The sequence below is a fragment of the Chlorocebus sabaeus genome, chromosome 10 (assembly GCF_047675955.1).
Source record: "Chlorocebus sabaeus isolate Y175 chromosome 10, mChlSab1.0.hap1, whole genome shotgun sequence".
In the NCBI taxonomy this organism is placed as follows: Eukaryota; Metazoa; Chordata; class Mammalia; order Primates; family Cercopithecidae; genus Chlorocebus; species Chlorocebus sabaeus.
Window position 1 is genome coordinate 18,379,267 of NC_132913.1, and position 12,477 is coordinate 18,391,743.

Here is a 12,477-nt window from a genome sequence, read left to right on the forward strand (position 1 = left end):
TTATTGCAAGTTTTAATTATAAGAGCTTATTTTCAGACATATAACTTCATCTCTGAAGGGGAGAATTTACAGGGTATCTAATTCTACACATAATTTTAGAGATAATAGCTTTGCTTTTTAATAATTAATAAAATCAGTAACACACGACTGTTAGGAAAAATTAAAGTCTAAGGAGGTATAATTCCTCTAGAGTAAGTGACTTCCACTACCAGTTATTTCAATAGGAATGAAAATATATACTTTAAATATACTTAGATCTCCTGGTTCTTTCCTGGAATGTAACTAAGAAGATGATTTTTTTTTTCATTCTTTCCATAATGAAAGGAGATGACAATGATGTATGTATGATCAGTGAACTAGAGCAGTGAGTCATTTATCTAGATTTTTTTTTTTCAGCCAAAACCATTCCCTCTTATATTTCAGTTGGAAGGCCCAGGCGCTTGATTGGGCAGCATCAGATGGAACTCTACACAGAATTTAATGAAGTCCCAGTATTTTACAGATGAGAATTCTGAGGTCTCTTTAAAGTTGGCACGAATGAAGTAAGTGGCAACACTGGCATGAAAGCCCAGGCCCCCTGCTTCCCAATCCAATAGCGGAAGTAAGAGCATTATCAGCAATACCAACCACAAACAACAGTGAACACTTACATACTGGGCAGGTGCTGTTTGCATGTAAGATCTCAAAATCCTTACAACAGTGCTATGAAGCAGGTGCTATGGTTAGCTTTATTTTAAAAGATGAAGACCCATCCCAAAGCAACAGAGAAGGTGATTGTCAAAGTGGTGGCACTGGGATTTAAACACAGCAAATCTGACTCCAGATTTGTGTTTAGTAGGGGGACCTTTGGTATTCTCAAATTTCCACTTGAATATGCCTGTGTAGACTTGGACTCAGTACAAGACAACTTAGGATTCTGGAGGGAATGGCCCTACATAGTTCTTTTAAAACACATTCCAGGCAGCCAATGATAACAATGCGCAATGCAATGGGTGTTCTGCTTAGGCACTTACATCAGAGGTTGTCAGTGGATTTGCTACAGGGCTTGAGTTGAATGCCAAGAAATTATTATTTTATACTCTCAATGTAAAAGTCGTATGGCTGAATACTGACCTTGAGCTGGATTTAGCTTTCTACTTTTTGCCTCCTATTTTTCATACTTAATGGAATAAGACCAATTATTTACATTTTATGACTGCAGTTTCAATATTAGAATGTAATTGGTGCTTAATCTGTACCATGCTGATAGCCAGAGATGGCAAACTCAAGAGAGTATGTAGATGGCTAACTCAACCCTGGCAAGGAGAGATCGTTAAGGGTTCAGTATCAAGAGGCCATGCTTCATCACTTTCTTTCCCCTTCAGCTGTCTAATCTGTGGGCATTTCCCTGTTGGTTAGCAACTCCACAGGAAGAAAGTCAGAGAATGAAAGAAGGCAGGAAAAAAGGGCTTCATTAACTGATCGTGTTCTAGCAGTATATATTTACAGATGGCAGAGAGGAAACGTACTGTGAGTATGAGAAAGACCAAAGCACTACTTATTTGCCTTCCAAGGTTCTCTTTGCTCAGGGATCTGTTCGTGACAAGGTGACCCAAAGGCCCCCAAACACCTTAGTTTCCATTAATAATCCACTGGGAGCCTTTTATCCTACTTTATAGAAACAACAAGGAAATCATATTTTCAGTTTCATATCAGTTTTTTTTTTTTTTTTTTTTTTTTTTTGAGACGGAGTCTCGCTCTGCTGCCCAGGCCGGAGTGCAGTGGCCGGATCTCGGCTCACTGCAAGCTCCGCCTCCCGGGTTCACGCCATTCTCCTGCCTCAGCCTCCCGAGTAGCTGGGACTACAGGCGCCCGCCACCTCGCCCGGCTAGTTTTTTGTATTTTTTTTAGTAGAGACGGGGTTTCACCGTGTTAGCCAGGATGGTCTCGATCTCCTGACCTTGTGATCCGCCCGCCTCGGCCTCCCAAAGTGCTGGGATTACAGGCTTGAGCCACCGCGCCCGGCCAATCATATCAGCTCTTAAGGTAGTATGTCCCATATTTCCCCCACCTGTTAATGTAAAATAGTATTTCCTTCGAGTTTTTCTAAATTTATACATTGTAAACTTGCAGGGGTGCCCTCAAAACCTGTTGGACTGTGAGTAAATCATCATCTCTGCCAGCCTGTGAAATTCTAAATGAAAGAATCAAATAATCAGAACAAAGTTTCCATCTTACAGATAAAGAAAAAGGAGGTTCAGAGAGGGTTAATAATCTATTCAAAGTCATACAGAATTTCAGTTATAGAACAAGCACTCCTGATTCCTATGCATTGCTATAATTCAGTTTTTCAGAGTGCCCTGTCCAGTTACAGCTGTCCTTTCCAGACCTTCCAAAGAACTACTCTTTGTTAATGCCTACCAGTTAGGTATGAAGGCAATATTCCAAGTATCCATAAACTATATTTTAAGAGTAGTAAACATTTTTCGTGTGTGGGTGTGTAATTCTCCGCTTCCCTTCCCTACTATTCCCTACCCCTTCTGTGTGCCTTCTCCACCTCCTTTCTCTAATTATCGTGTTTAAGAAAGAAAACAAAAGCTACTGCACAGTCCTACCTGTCAGCTCCTTGCCAGAGCCTTTCCAGGGCTTTATGTGCTTAACATAAACGCTAAATGTGGCCTCTGGGGACTTATGAGAGGAACTGAGATGGTGAATGAGTCCCCTGGCTCTTTCAGCTCTCCTGGGCTGGATGACCCATGAGGGGCAGATGACTCAGGGGGAGAAACTGTGAACTTGAAGGGAATGGATGAAGCAGCAGCAAGAAAATGGAAAGTGGGGGAGTGCTTTAGAGTGACATACTTGTCAGTTCTAATTATCCATACAAATAGATTTCAATGCAAAGTGGTGAGTAATTAAAAAAAATCCATTTGCCTATGGAAATGAGGGGCATAATTTATTTTGGCAGCAGATTCCCCTTGCTAATTATATTTTTCATAGGAAGAAATTTAAATTAATTTTCATTCTTGATCCCATAGGAGCTGGATGTTGGTGGGAAGTTGTGGGAGCTTTCCTGGGAGTAAGAGGGCTGCCAGGTCACGAATTTGCCAAAAATAGGTACAAGTGAGACAGCCTCCATGCGGGAAAGCACTGCAAAGAATGGGAGAGTGGACCCAAAACCAAGAAGTTTGGCAAGCGTTTGGGTCAGAAAAGACTGGTGGTTAGAAATGCAGAAATGTCCAGTCATTGCTGCCATCCCAGGAACAGAAACAAGTCCATGTCAGTTATGTCCCATTTGGTAAAAAGTAGAAGGTGACTCACAAGCAACAACTATGGGTTGTTTTTGGTTTAAGTTAGTTGTCAGTGCTTTGGGTGTCTTCTCATGATTCATCTCTAACTCTTGTCCATCTTTTGGGGCTCTGCAGTTCTAGTCTCAGGAACTACTACTCCAAACACCAGTCTATAACAGGCAACAATTAAATATCACTGCACTTCTATTTAATTGAGCTTCCTGTTCCTAGGAAGTTAAATTGAGCTTCCTGTTCCTAGGAAGGGTGGGAAAAAATGTGCTTGTAAGAGACACAAGTGGAAAAGGGGAGAAAATAATAATTTACCATTGATATAATTTCATAATTAAACCCAGTTTTGAGAACATCCTTCATTTGGAGTTCTATACATCTTTCTTCCCTGAATCACCCTAACACTAACGGCTTCCCAAGAAACCAACATTTCGATGCCAAAGCTCATTTGAAAAGGAAAAGAATATAATGAATCTAAGTGAGACAGGAAATAATCCTGGGAGGGAAAACTCCTGGAAGGCATAACCTTTGGAAAAGCTACTCATTTAGAAAACTTTGCAGGCGGAGGGCAAAATATGCATGCTTCTTATTAGCATCAAAATAACATTTAGAACAGAATTGTTCAATTAAGGATGTTAAAATTATAACATTTCACAGAACTTAATAAGATGATAACAATTTGTGTAATTATTGTACTATTTTCTGCCATTTTATCACCATGGTACCATTTTAATGGGAGAGTATTTGATGCTTTTTTATTAGCAGACTTTTTTTTTTTTTTTTTTTTTAAGACTATGTGACACTGGGTGAAGAGAATACCCATAATTTAAATTAAAATACCCATACTAAAATGGTCATATTAAAATGGTTCATGATGAAGGTATATGATCTCATTAATTTTGTTAATGATTTTTATTTTTGCCCAGTGATAGTTAACTAGGAGCCTAGAGCTGTCCTTCTTTGAGACTTTTCATGTCAGAAAATTATCTAAATCCACAGGAAGGAAGAACTTAAAACATGTAGCAAGCATAGAGTACCTCTTTTTGACTTATTAACTTCATACCAAAGCAGCCTTTTTAGGAGATGCCTTTTCCTTATTTTATAATGATTTTATATAATTTAAATAAAAGTACCAAGTGACACAGCCCTTGTCTAAATTACACAAAAATTAGAGCTAAGTGGTCTATAAACGATGGCAGAAATGGGGATATAAGCTTCTAATTAAGGTTGTGAAATAAGAAAGAAATTTAATTCAGCCAAATATTAATAGGACTTTTAAACATATTTTAGAATGTTTCCAGCAATACTAAAAATAAATATGCAGTTACTAGTGAACTAAGTGGAGGTTTGCTACACATGTGGATTTGTTATATGTATGAAAATAATCTTTCTATTATGTATTAGAATACTAAAAATGCCTTAGGACTCTCATAACTATATATAATCTTAGTTTGTAAAGAACAAAAGATGGTGGTATAGTACATCATAAGGTTTTAAACAGTGGTTTTATGTAGGAAAAAAAGTGTGATACATAATGCATTGTATATAGACATTGTTTTCATCCAAAATAACTGCTATGAAAAAATTCTTTGCAACACACTTTAAAATAAGCAGAGACTGAATTTACCTCGAGCCCTAGTGGGGGGAAATTCCCTTCAACTCTGAATTTTAAAAGGTTCATGGGTATTCACATAAATGGGCTGTGGTGTTAAAATACATCTCATTTTGCATCTAATCTCCTTCCTATATAGGCTTATAACATGTAATAAATGAGTTTTCACTCCTATTCCTGTACTAGTCCCAAAGGAGTCTATAGCAATGTCCTTTCTGAAATTAGCAATTTCAGTCCAATCCATGCTGATGATTATGGAGATGAAACAAAAAAGCACTGCATTTTACATTTTAAAAAATGACTAGCTAGTCAACTATCCAGGTTAATGACATTTCTCTGTATGGAAAAGCTTCTCAGCATGACTAATCTGTCTTTCAACTAACTAGAAAAATTATCATATCCCTATTGATTATGTATATGTGGGGTCGTTAGGGAATCTTTGTACTTCACACAAAATAATAAGAGTGTTTCTTGCAGGTATTCTGGAAAGACCAGAGCACCCTGTGAAGGACTGAAGATGAGAGAGGAAAAGCATGGCAAATAACGTTAGCATTAGGAAGCAATAAGAAAATAAAAATGAAATCGTGAAAGCCAAACACAAAGTCTTTTTGTTTTTGTGGTACTTCTGTACAGTGAAGATATACCCTAAGCTGTCAGGACCATACTAAATGGAGCATAGTTAAATCGAGCGCCTCTGATAAGGGGCTCTGCCAGGCTATCAAAGTTTTCCATCAGCTGGATTGAATTTCCAGCATATTGCACATTTTCACACGTTCATTCTCTCCCCTTCCTTTCAGTGACACTACAAGGACAGCCTTAGATATGCTTATAATTTGTGGTTTTATAATGCAGGGGACATCTATGTTTTCAAAGAAGGGATGATACCATGGAAACCAAGAGCAAAAATGGGATGGGAGAAAGAAAAAAAAAAAACAAACAAAAAAAACTTCTGCAACGAACATAATCTGCATACAATTTTGGAGAGTTTGCCAAAAAGACCTTATGGTTCTGTAGAGTCAAGAACTATTTGAGTAAAAAAATTTAAACATCCACTTCTCTCAAATTAAAGTATATGAAACTTGAAGGAAATCTAAACATCAATAAATACTTATAGCTAATAATTAATAGCTAATAATGTCAGCCGTGGTCACTTTAAAATCTCCTCTACTCTTGAGCGACTCCAGAAAATAATGCAGGGAAATACTGAAAGCTCTCCCTCAGAAAATGGTAGTATGTACTATATTTTGATAACCTCTTTACTAGAGTACAGAAAGATATGGATATAGTAATTCCGTAAAGAGAATTTTTTTGTGTGTCTAAGTGCTCTGGAACTTACCAAAAGGAACAATGAATATTATCAAATTATTTACACAAGTACATAAAGAATGTAAGGAGAGTAAGTGCAATTTAAGGTAATTTTAAAACAAAAATATTAACTGAAACTAGTACACCCCAGGAAAATATAAAAATGCTCCATTTATTTTTTAATTTTTAAAAAGAAGTCTATTCCCTGCGTTCTGGACCCCATAATAGGCTAAATGATAGGGAGCCAAGTTCCAAAAAAGCTTTCTTAGTCTTCACAGCTTCTGTCTAAGTTGCATGAATTGGTTCATACAACTTTCATAAAACATAACGCTTAAATCAAATCATCAAAATAGGCAATAGTCTCTTAAATTGTTTAGCACTTTTATTTTTAAAATCATGTTCGTTCCTTTTTGGTTGCTGGTGATATTAGAAATAATCATCAAAACAAATTTCCAGGCCAATGGTGTAATTTGAAGATGATACCAGTAGCATCATTTGCCTGGACTCACCGCGATTATACTCATCGTTTTGAAAACAGCTGGGAGAAGCAGCATTTCCTGAGGGCCAGGCCCACTCGAGGTCCAGCTGCCAGCTCTCCGCTGCAGTTGTCACCAGTATTTCTCTCTCTTTTTACAAATCCTTTTTCACTGACCTTTTCTTTCCCCCAACTGCAATCTCTTGCCCATACACTTTCATTAGCAAATGGTAGAAAGACCTCAGCCAGAACATCTCAGATGGTAGCACTTGATACCAGGATGGAGGAGCACTTACCAGGGAGCCTTTCGGTACTTCCATATCGGCTTTGCTTTTCATGTTTTTCTTGTGGTTTCCTTGAGTGCTGAGAGAGCTGCCGGTGAGACAGGAGCCCTGAGAACTGCCCTTTAACACATTCCTGCAGGAAGCATTCGTTGATCCACTTTCTGTCTGTGGAGCTGCTTTCTTATCAACTCTGCAGGTAGAAAGTGATTCCTCTGATGAGTTACCTTGCTCCTTCTTCAATCACTCTCCTTTTCCCAACCTTTTTAATATTTAAAGTAATCTCTTTTTAGCTCTTTGTCTTGAAACCTTTGAGGGATAAGTGTTTCTCACAGGCCTTGATCAAATCTTCAAATATTCGAGTAGCGTGTCAATGTAGATGTGACAATATCATAATGTAGTTTTTATTTTTATGATTACTGTGGAGAGGGGCAAAATAAAAACCACTGAAGAGTGATTCCTAAATACATTTTTAGCTTAAGAGTGGCAAGAAACATCATTATTTCTGGAAAGTTTCCAAGTATATGTTTGCTAGGTATAATCAATGAAATCGGCATGCTTTAAAACGTACGTGTAATTTTCTTCCATTTCATGCCATCTGGGTACATCCATAGTTCCTAGTGTAGGTGGAATTTCTATCAATGCTGATAAAACTTACCATTCTTTAATTTCAAAGACCATTGGTTTGGTTAACAAAGTAACATGGACTAAATTATCATTTTATTGCTAACTTTTATTTCATTGTTTAAATTCTGGCTAATGTATAAAAGACTGCTACTGTTCATTTCTGCTTGTATGAAAAACATGCTTGACTGGCCTTTAATACACAGAAAGCAAACAACTCTTTCTAAGGCGGTGGAGGGACCCCTCTGCATTGCTACCTGCTTTTCCAGTGAGTTACCTGTTCAAGAGTTCCGTCATGAAGGTGTCTTTTGTTGAACACGTAACAGGGCTGTGTCTATTCCTTGGTTCAAACTTCAGTTGGTTGTAAATGTCTTGTGGTGTTTTCCGATTATTTTTACTTTGTAAACCGCCATCTGGATTATCTGCTGACTTGGTGTCCTTGACAAGTTCATTTTCTGTCTCACACTGTAGTTCGGGCTTCTTTTTCTCTTTTTTTCTTTCCGATTTTAGTTGTCTGTTTCCAAACCCCAAGACTTTTGCATCTTTCTTTTCTACTTTGGTTTTGGAGACGTCCATTTTCCTGCTACTCAGAGCTGGAAGTCTACTCTTCCGAAAACCAAACCAGCTGGCAAAAGAAGGCCCAGGCTTCTGCTTTGCTTCTACAGAGGTGGGCTTTGTTTGCACTTGGCCCTTTTCCACATTTTCCTGAATGCACAACATGACCTTTTCTTCGATTGTGGGTGAGAGGGGGGCTTCTGAACTCACAGCATCAGTCGCAGTTGCAGAGGCATCTGGATGCCTTCCAGAAGTTTCTAGCTTGGATGTACTGCTTGTTTCAAAAGTGCTTGGATGCTGAGTCCTCCCTGGGCTCTGCAGGGCTTCAGGGCAGTCTGTTGGGGTGGGTGGGCACCTATGGCGATCACTGCTTGGTTCCGCAAGTATAGCCACACTGGGGCACTCTCCCTGGGTGAAGGCCTGCTGGTTTTCCTTCCCAGGTGGGATGAGGAGTCCCTCAGACTTTGGAGGGACCCTCAGAGGCAACTTGCTTGGGCTCCCATGCTGACTGCTGGAGCTGCCTGAGCTCCCCAGGGAGCCCTGCCTGGAGGAGGGGTGCCCCAAGGGCCTCCCAGCACTAGGGAGACTCTCCAACATGGGAACAGAAAGGGCCTTGTTGGGAGAGCTTTCCATGGAAGAGTTCTGCCGGGTAAGAGAATTGCCTCTCTCAGCAGTATTGGTAATGATCTGAGTTCGGACTTTGCCTGGCCCTTCCATGGCGGGTGTGGAAGGCTTGTCTCCTGAGTGCGCACTGAAGCTCTGGCTGCGGGCTTTGGCGCCATTCATGCCCAGAGCTGGTTTTAGGTGAGGTTTGCTGGAGGAAAGGGATCTTTTCATGGATCTATTATCTACCCCGTCCCTTCCATCACTCCCAAGGATGCTACTTTCCAATGACTCTTGTAGTGCTGTTTCCAGGGGAAGCCCCTCAGCTAAACTGTCCTGTGCTTGTGAATCCGGTGTGGTCACATTTCTTTCACCTGCTGTGATCTCCATGCTTGCTGGATTCTTGGAGTCCTCTGGCTTAGACTTGTTCACAGCCACGGAACTTTTGGAGGCTTCATTTAAACTGTCTTTTTCATGTTTCCCTGGCACGGTGGAACTTTTCCTGAGCAGCTGGGGAGACTTCATGAGCACTTTGAGTCCCACCGGAAGGCGAGTTTTCAGTCCTTTCTCATGAGCACTTTGACAACCATGAGGGCTGTGATGGCTTTTGGAGGGTGATGAGGACAAAGAGGGACTACTGACCTGAGATGATGGTGACTCGTTTGCCCCTAAGAAGGAAGGCTTGGGGGGTGTGGAGGCGCTATCATTCAACTGTCCTTTTCTCCCTGGAGATACACTTTTGGAGGACGTCATTTCCAGTGGCTCATGGGTTGAAGGAGAAATCCTGGGAGTCTGTAATCCTGTGTCCATTTGTGGGGTCCCAAGTGTTTGGCGAGGAGAGGTTTTCGGGGCACCTCTCTTCGGAGAGACCTTTGGAGGCCCCAGAGCCATTACGGTGAAGGAGCTGGAGGGGGCGTGAGCAGGGCATCGGGTTTGAATGACTGCTTCTGGGGAGGGTGTAGGGTAAGTGAAGACAGGCTTTTTGAAGGCCACAGAAGGTTTCTTCCTCTGCACTTCTGTCGCGGCCTGATTAGACGAAATAACCGGAGCAGAGATTCCTTTCAGCAGAGGGGATTTGAATGGGGTCCTTGCTGTTTCACTGAGGACCCTGGTTTCAGACTTGGTGGATGAAGGTGCTGGTGAATAGTCATAGCTGGGCCTGGCCAGCAGGGAGACGGACCTGCCTGGAGGGGGCGGAGGGGAAGGGGATTTCACCCCTGCCTCCGGCCCAGAGTCACAGTGTTCATCCCTCGTGGGGGGCTCTCCGCTGTCACTAGACTCAATGGCAGGCCTTGACCGTGACCCTGGAGTCTGACTCTTGGGGCAGTGGACCCAGTCCCTCCTGCTGGGCAATCTGGAGCTGTGCGGAAGTTGGGTGGGATGTTTTGGAATGTGTGGATCTGGTCGTAATTCAAAGAGGGGTCCTGAGCTCTCAGTCTTCACAAATCGTGAGAGTTTCCCAGGAACTGAGGCCGGCGATTTTTCAAGAGTCACCAAGCCAGATGAAGGGAGTAGTGTGGAGGCTTCCGGCTCCATTAGTTTTGATTTCTGAGGTGAAGACTTGCCCCTGGCAGGTATTTTTGTGAGATTTTGCTTGTGATAGATGCCCATGGGCGCTGAAGACCTGGAATTACTCTGGCATGATAGCGTGTGTGTGGGCTTGACCGGCTTTTGCTGCTGAGGATTTTGTGTCACTGTCCTGGAGCTGAAAGATTCAGTGGACACCCTGGGAACATTATCTACACTATCTTTTGGAATGTTTTTTTCAGTGTCCTCTTCAGACCTTTTAAAGAAAGTATAGTCTCTTGCAGCAGCTCCTGGCTGTAAACAAGTAATTCCCTGAGGTAAAAGTTCAGCATGTTCTGCCTTGGGTCCAGTAGGAGCTGAATTGATGGAAATTTCATTTCTGGTAACAGTGACAACTCCAGTCTGGTGAGAGCTGAATTCAATGGGCTCACCATCTTCCGCATCAAATATCACGGTAACACATTCTTCTGAAGAAGTCCTTTTTACAACTCTTTGCTGCTTAATGAAACTAAACGTCTTTGGCCTAGTCTCTGAAGGGATGGGCACTTGTTTTTCCTCCTCATCAGGAGACCCACATAGAGATTTTCCAAACCCCACAAGAACATCCAGGTTCTCCACGGACTTCTCGGTGTCGGCAGCCAGTGATATGTCTGAAGGACTTTTTTCATCACTGCTCTCTATGTGCAGCTCATCGAGTGTTTCATTGTCATCAGTGTCTGAAAGCTGGAGGTTGAGAGCCACGCAGCCATGGCCTTGGCCGTGTGGGCCCCTCTCCCTCTGTACCTGAGGCGTCTGCACACTTGGGCACAGCTTCCTCTCCAAGGGACAGCTGCTGGCACAACTTGTCAGCTTTTCAGGCCTTTCCCTGGGATAAACTGAGGATGTGCCTTCCAGAACGTGTTTTCTATTTGTTTCCCAGCCAAACAGACTGTCAGAAACACTGTGGGTTAGTTTACTGCCATGCGGCCTGTAGCTCTGGTTTGGAACTGCTTGGAGCAATGTGAAGGTGGAGGAGTCATCGTCTGCATCATCGTGGGAATCTAGATCATAAACAAATGTCTTGTGGGGCTCCTTGCAGGGGCTCCCCAGGTCAGCTGTTTTGCAGGGGGGATACTCCTTGAGGCTGCTACTTTTAATTCCTGGAGAATATATTCCTTCATTCGAGTTCATGCAATCTTTATAACCCCATTTGGTTATCACTGATGGGGGTTCAAGTAACACTTTTCGCTTCTGTAGCTTTCTTAGCCCTTCCAAAATGTGGCTTTCCTTGATACGAGTTGGAGGTAGTTCATTTGTAGGACTAGCAAAGCCACTTGGGAGCGAAGAATCAATACTTAGCCTTTTATCCCAGTTTTGTGATGATTGCTAGGAAAGAAAAGTAGACATCAGAAATGATTAAACCACATAGATCACACATATATAAAAGGAAAAGTCCATCATGGGACTTAATTTGCACTAGTGGTTGATAAGTATTCACATATGAATGCCTACATTAATTAGCTAATTAATGTATTCACAAACGATGCAACAAATATTGATTTTGCCAGGTCCTGTGCTAAGCAGCGCAGTGATCTAAAGAAACAGAAGGTAAAGGCCCTGTCTTCATGGAGCAGAAATCCCAGCAGGGGAGAGGAGAATTGGCCACAGCTCACGGTATGTAAGGGAGAAAATGAGAAGTGCAAATGTTGTGGGTACTCTGGAGATTCAGAGGAGGGAGGCCACAGACAGGTCTATTTGGAGAAAGGCATAAAGGAAAGGTACATATTTTTTTCTTTTAAACTTACCTAGCTCTTGAAAGACAGGTTTGCCTTAGGTTAAAAGTGGGGGAAATAATTCCAGATGGAAGAAATGGGATGGGCAAAGACCTAAGTCAGAAAGTACATTCAAGGCACATTGGGGGAATGACTAGAAAATGACATGACCTTACTGTAGAGTGTCTATGATAGGTGCAGCGGGTAAAGCTGGAAAAGTAAGTTGGTTCATATCTTTACGCTCACATTTGATAGTTCTGTGACTTCATGACTTTATTTGGTAGGCAACAGATATCTGTGAAAACTTTCTTAAGTTACCACACACATACACACACACGCACAGCAGCTGGGCTTTCGCTGTTAGAACCTGATAGTAATTATTCACCTACCAAATTTAGAAAGGTCAATTCCTTGCCCATCACCCTTCCCAAATGCCAGCCTCAGCGTTGGAAAAATGTATGGGAAATGA

At 41.6% G+C, this 12,477-nt stretch overlaps 1 protein-coding gene across 6 annotated transcripts in view; it reads right to left on the bottom strand.

Moving 5' to 3' along the window:
- NCKAP5 (NCK associated protein 5) overlaps positions 1-12,477 on the bottom strand; it is a 983,546-nt gene that overhangs the window by 107,145 nt on the left and 863,924 nt on the right. For all 6 annotated transcript variants that reach the window (XM_073019623.1, XM_073019626.1, XM_073019624.1 and 3 more), the window contains 2 exons: positions 7,850-11,622; positions 6,964-7,141 (listed from right to left, as the gene is read on the bottom strand). In XM_073019623.1, the coding sequence (XP_072875724.1) occupies positions 6,964-7,141; positions 7,850-11,622 (3,951 nt within the window). The remainder of the gene's footprint in view (positions 1-6,963; positions 7,142-7,849; positions 11,623-12,477) is intronic.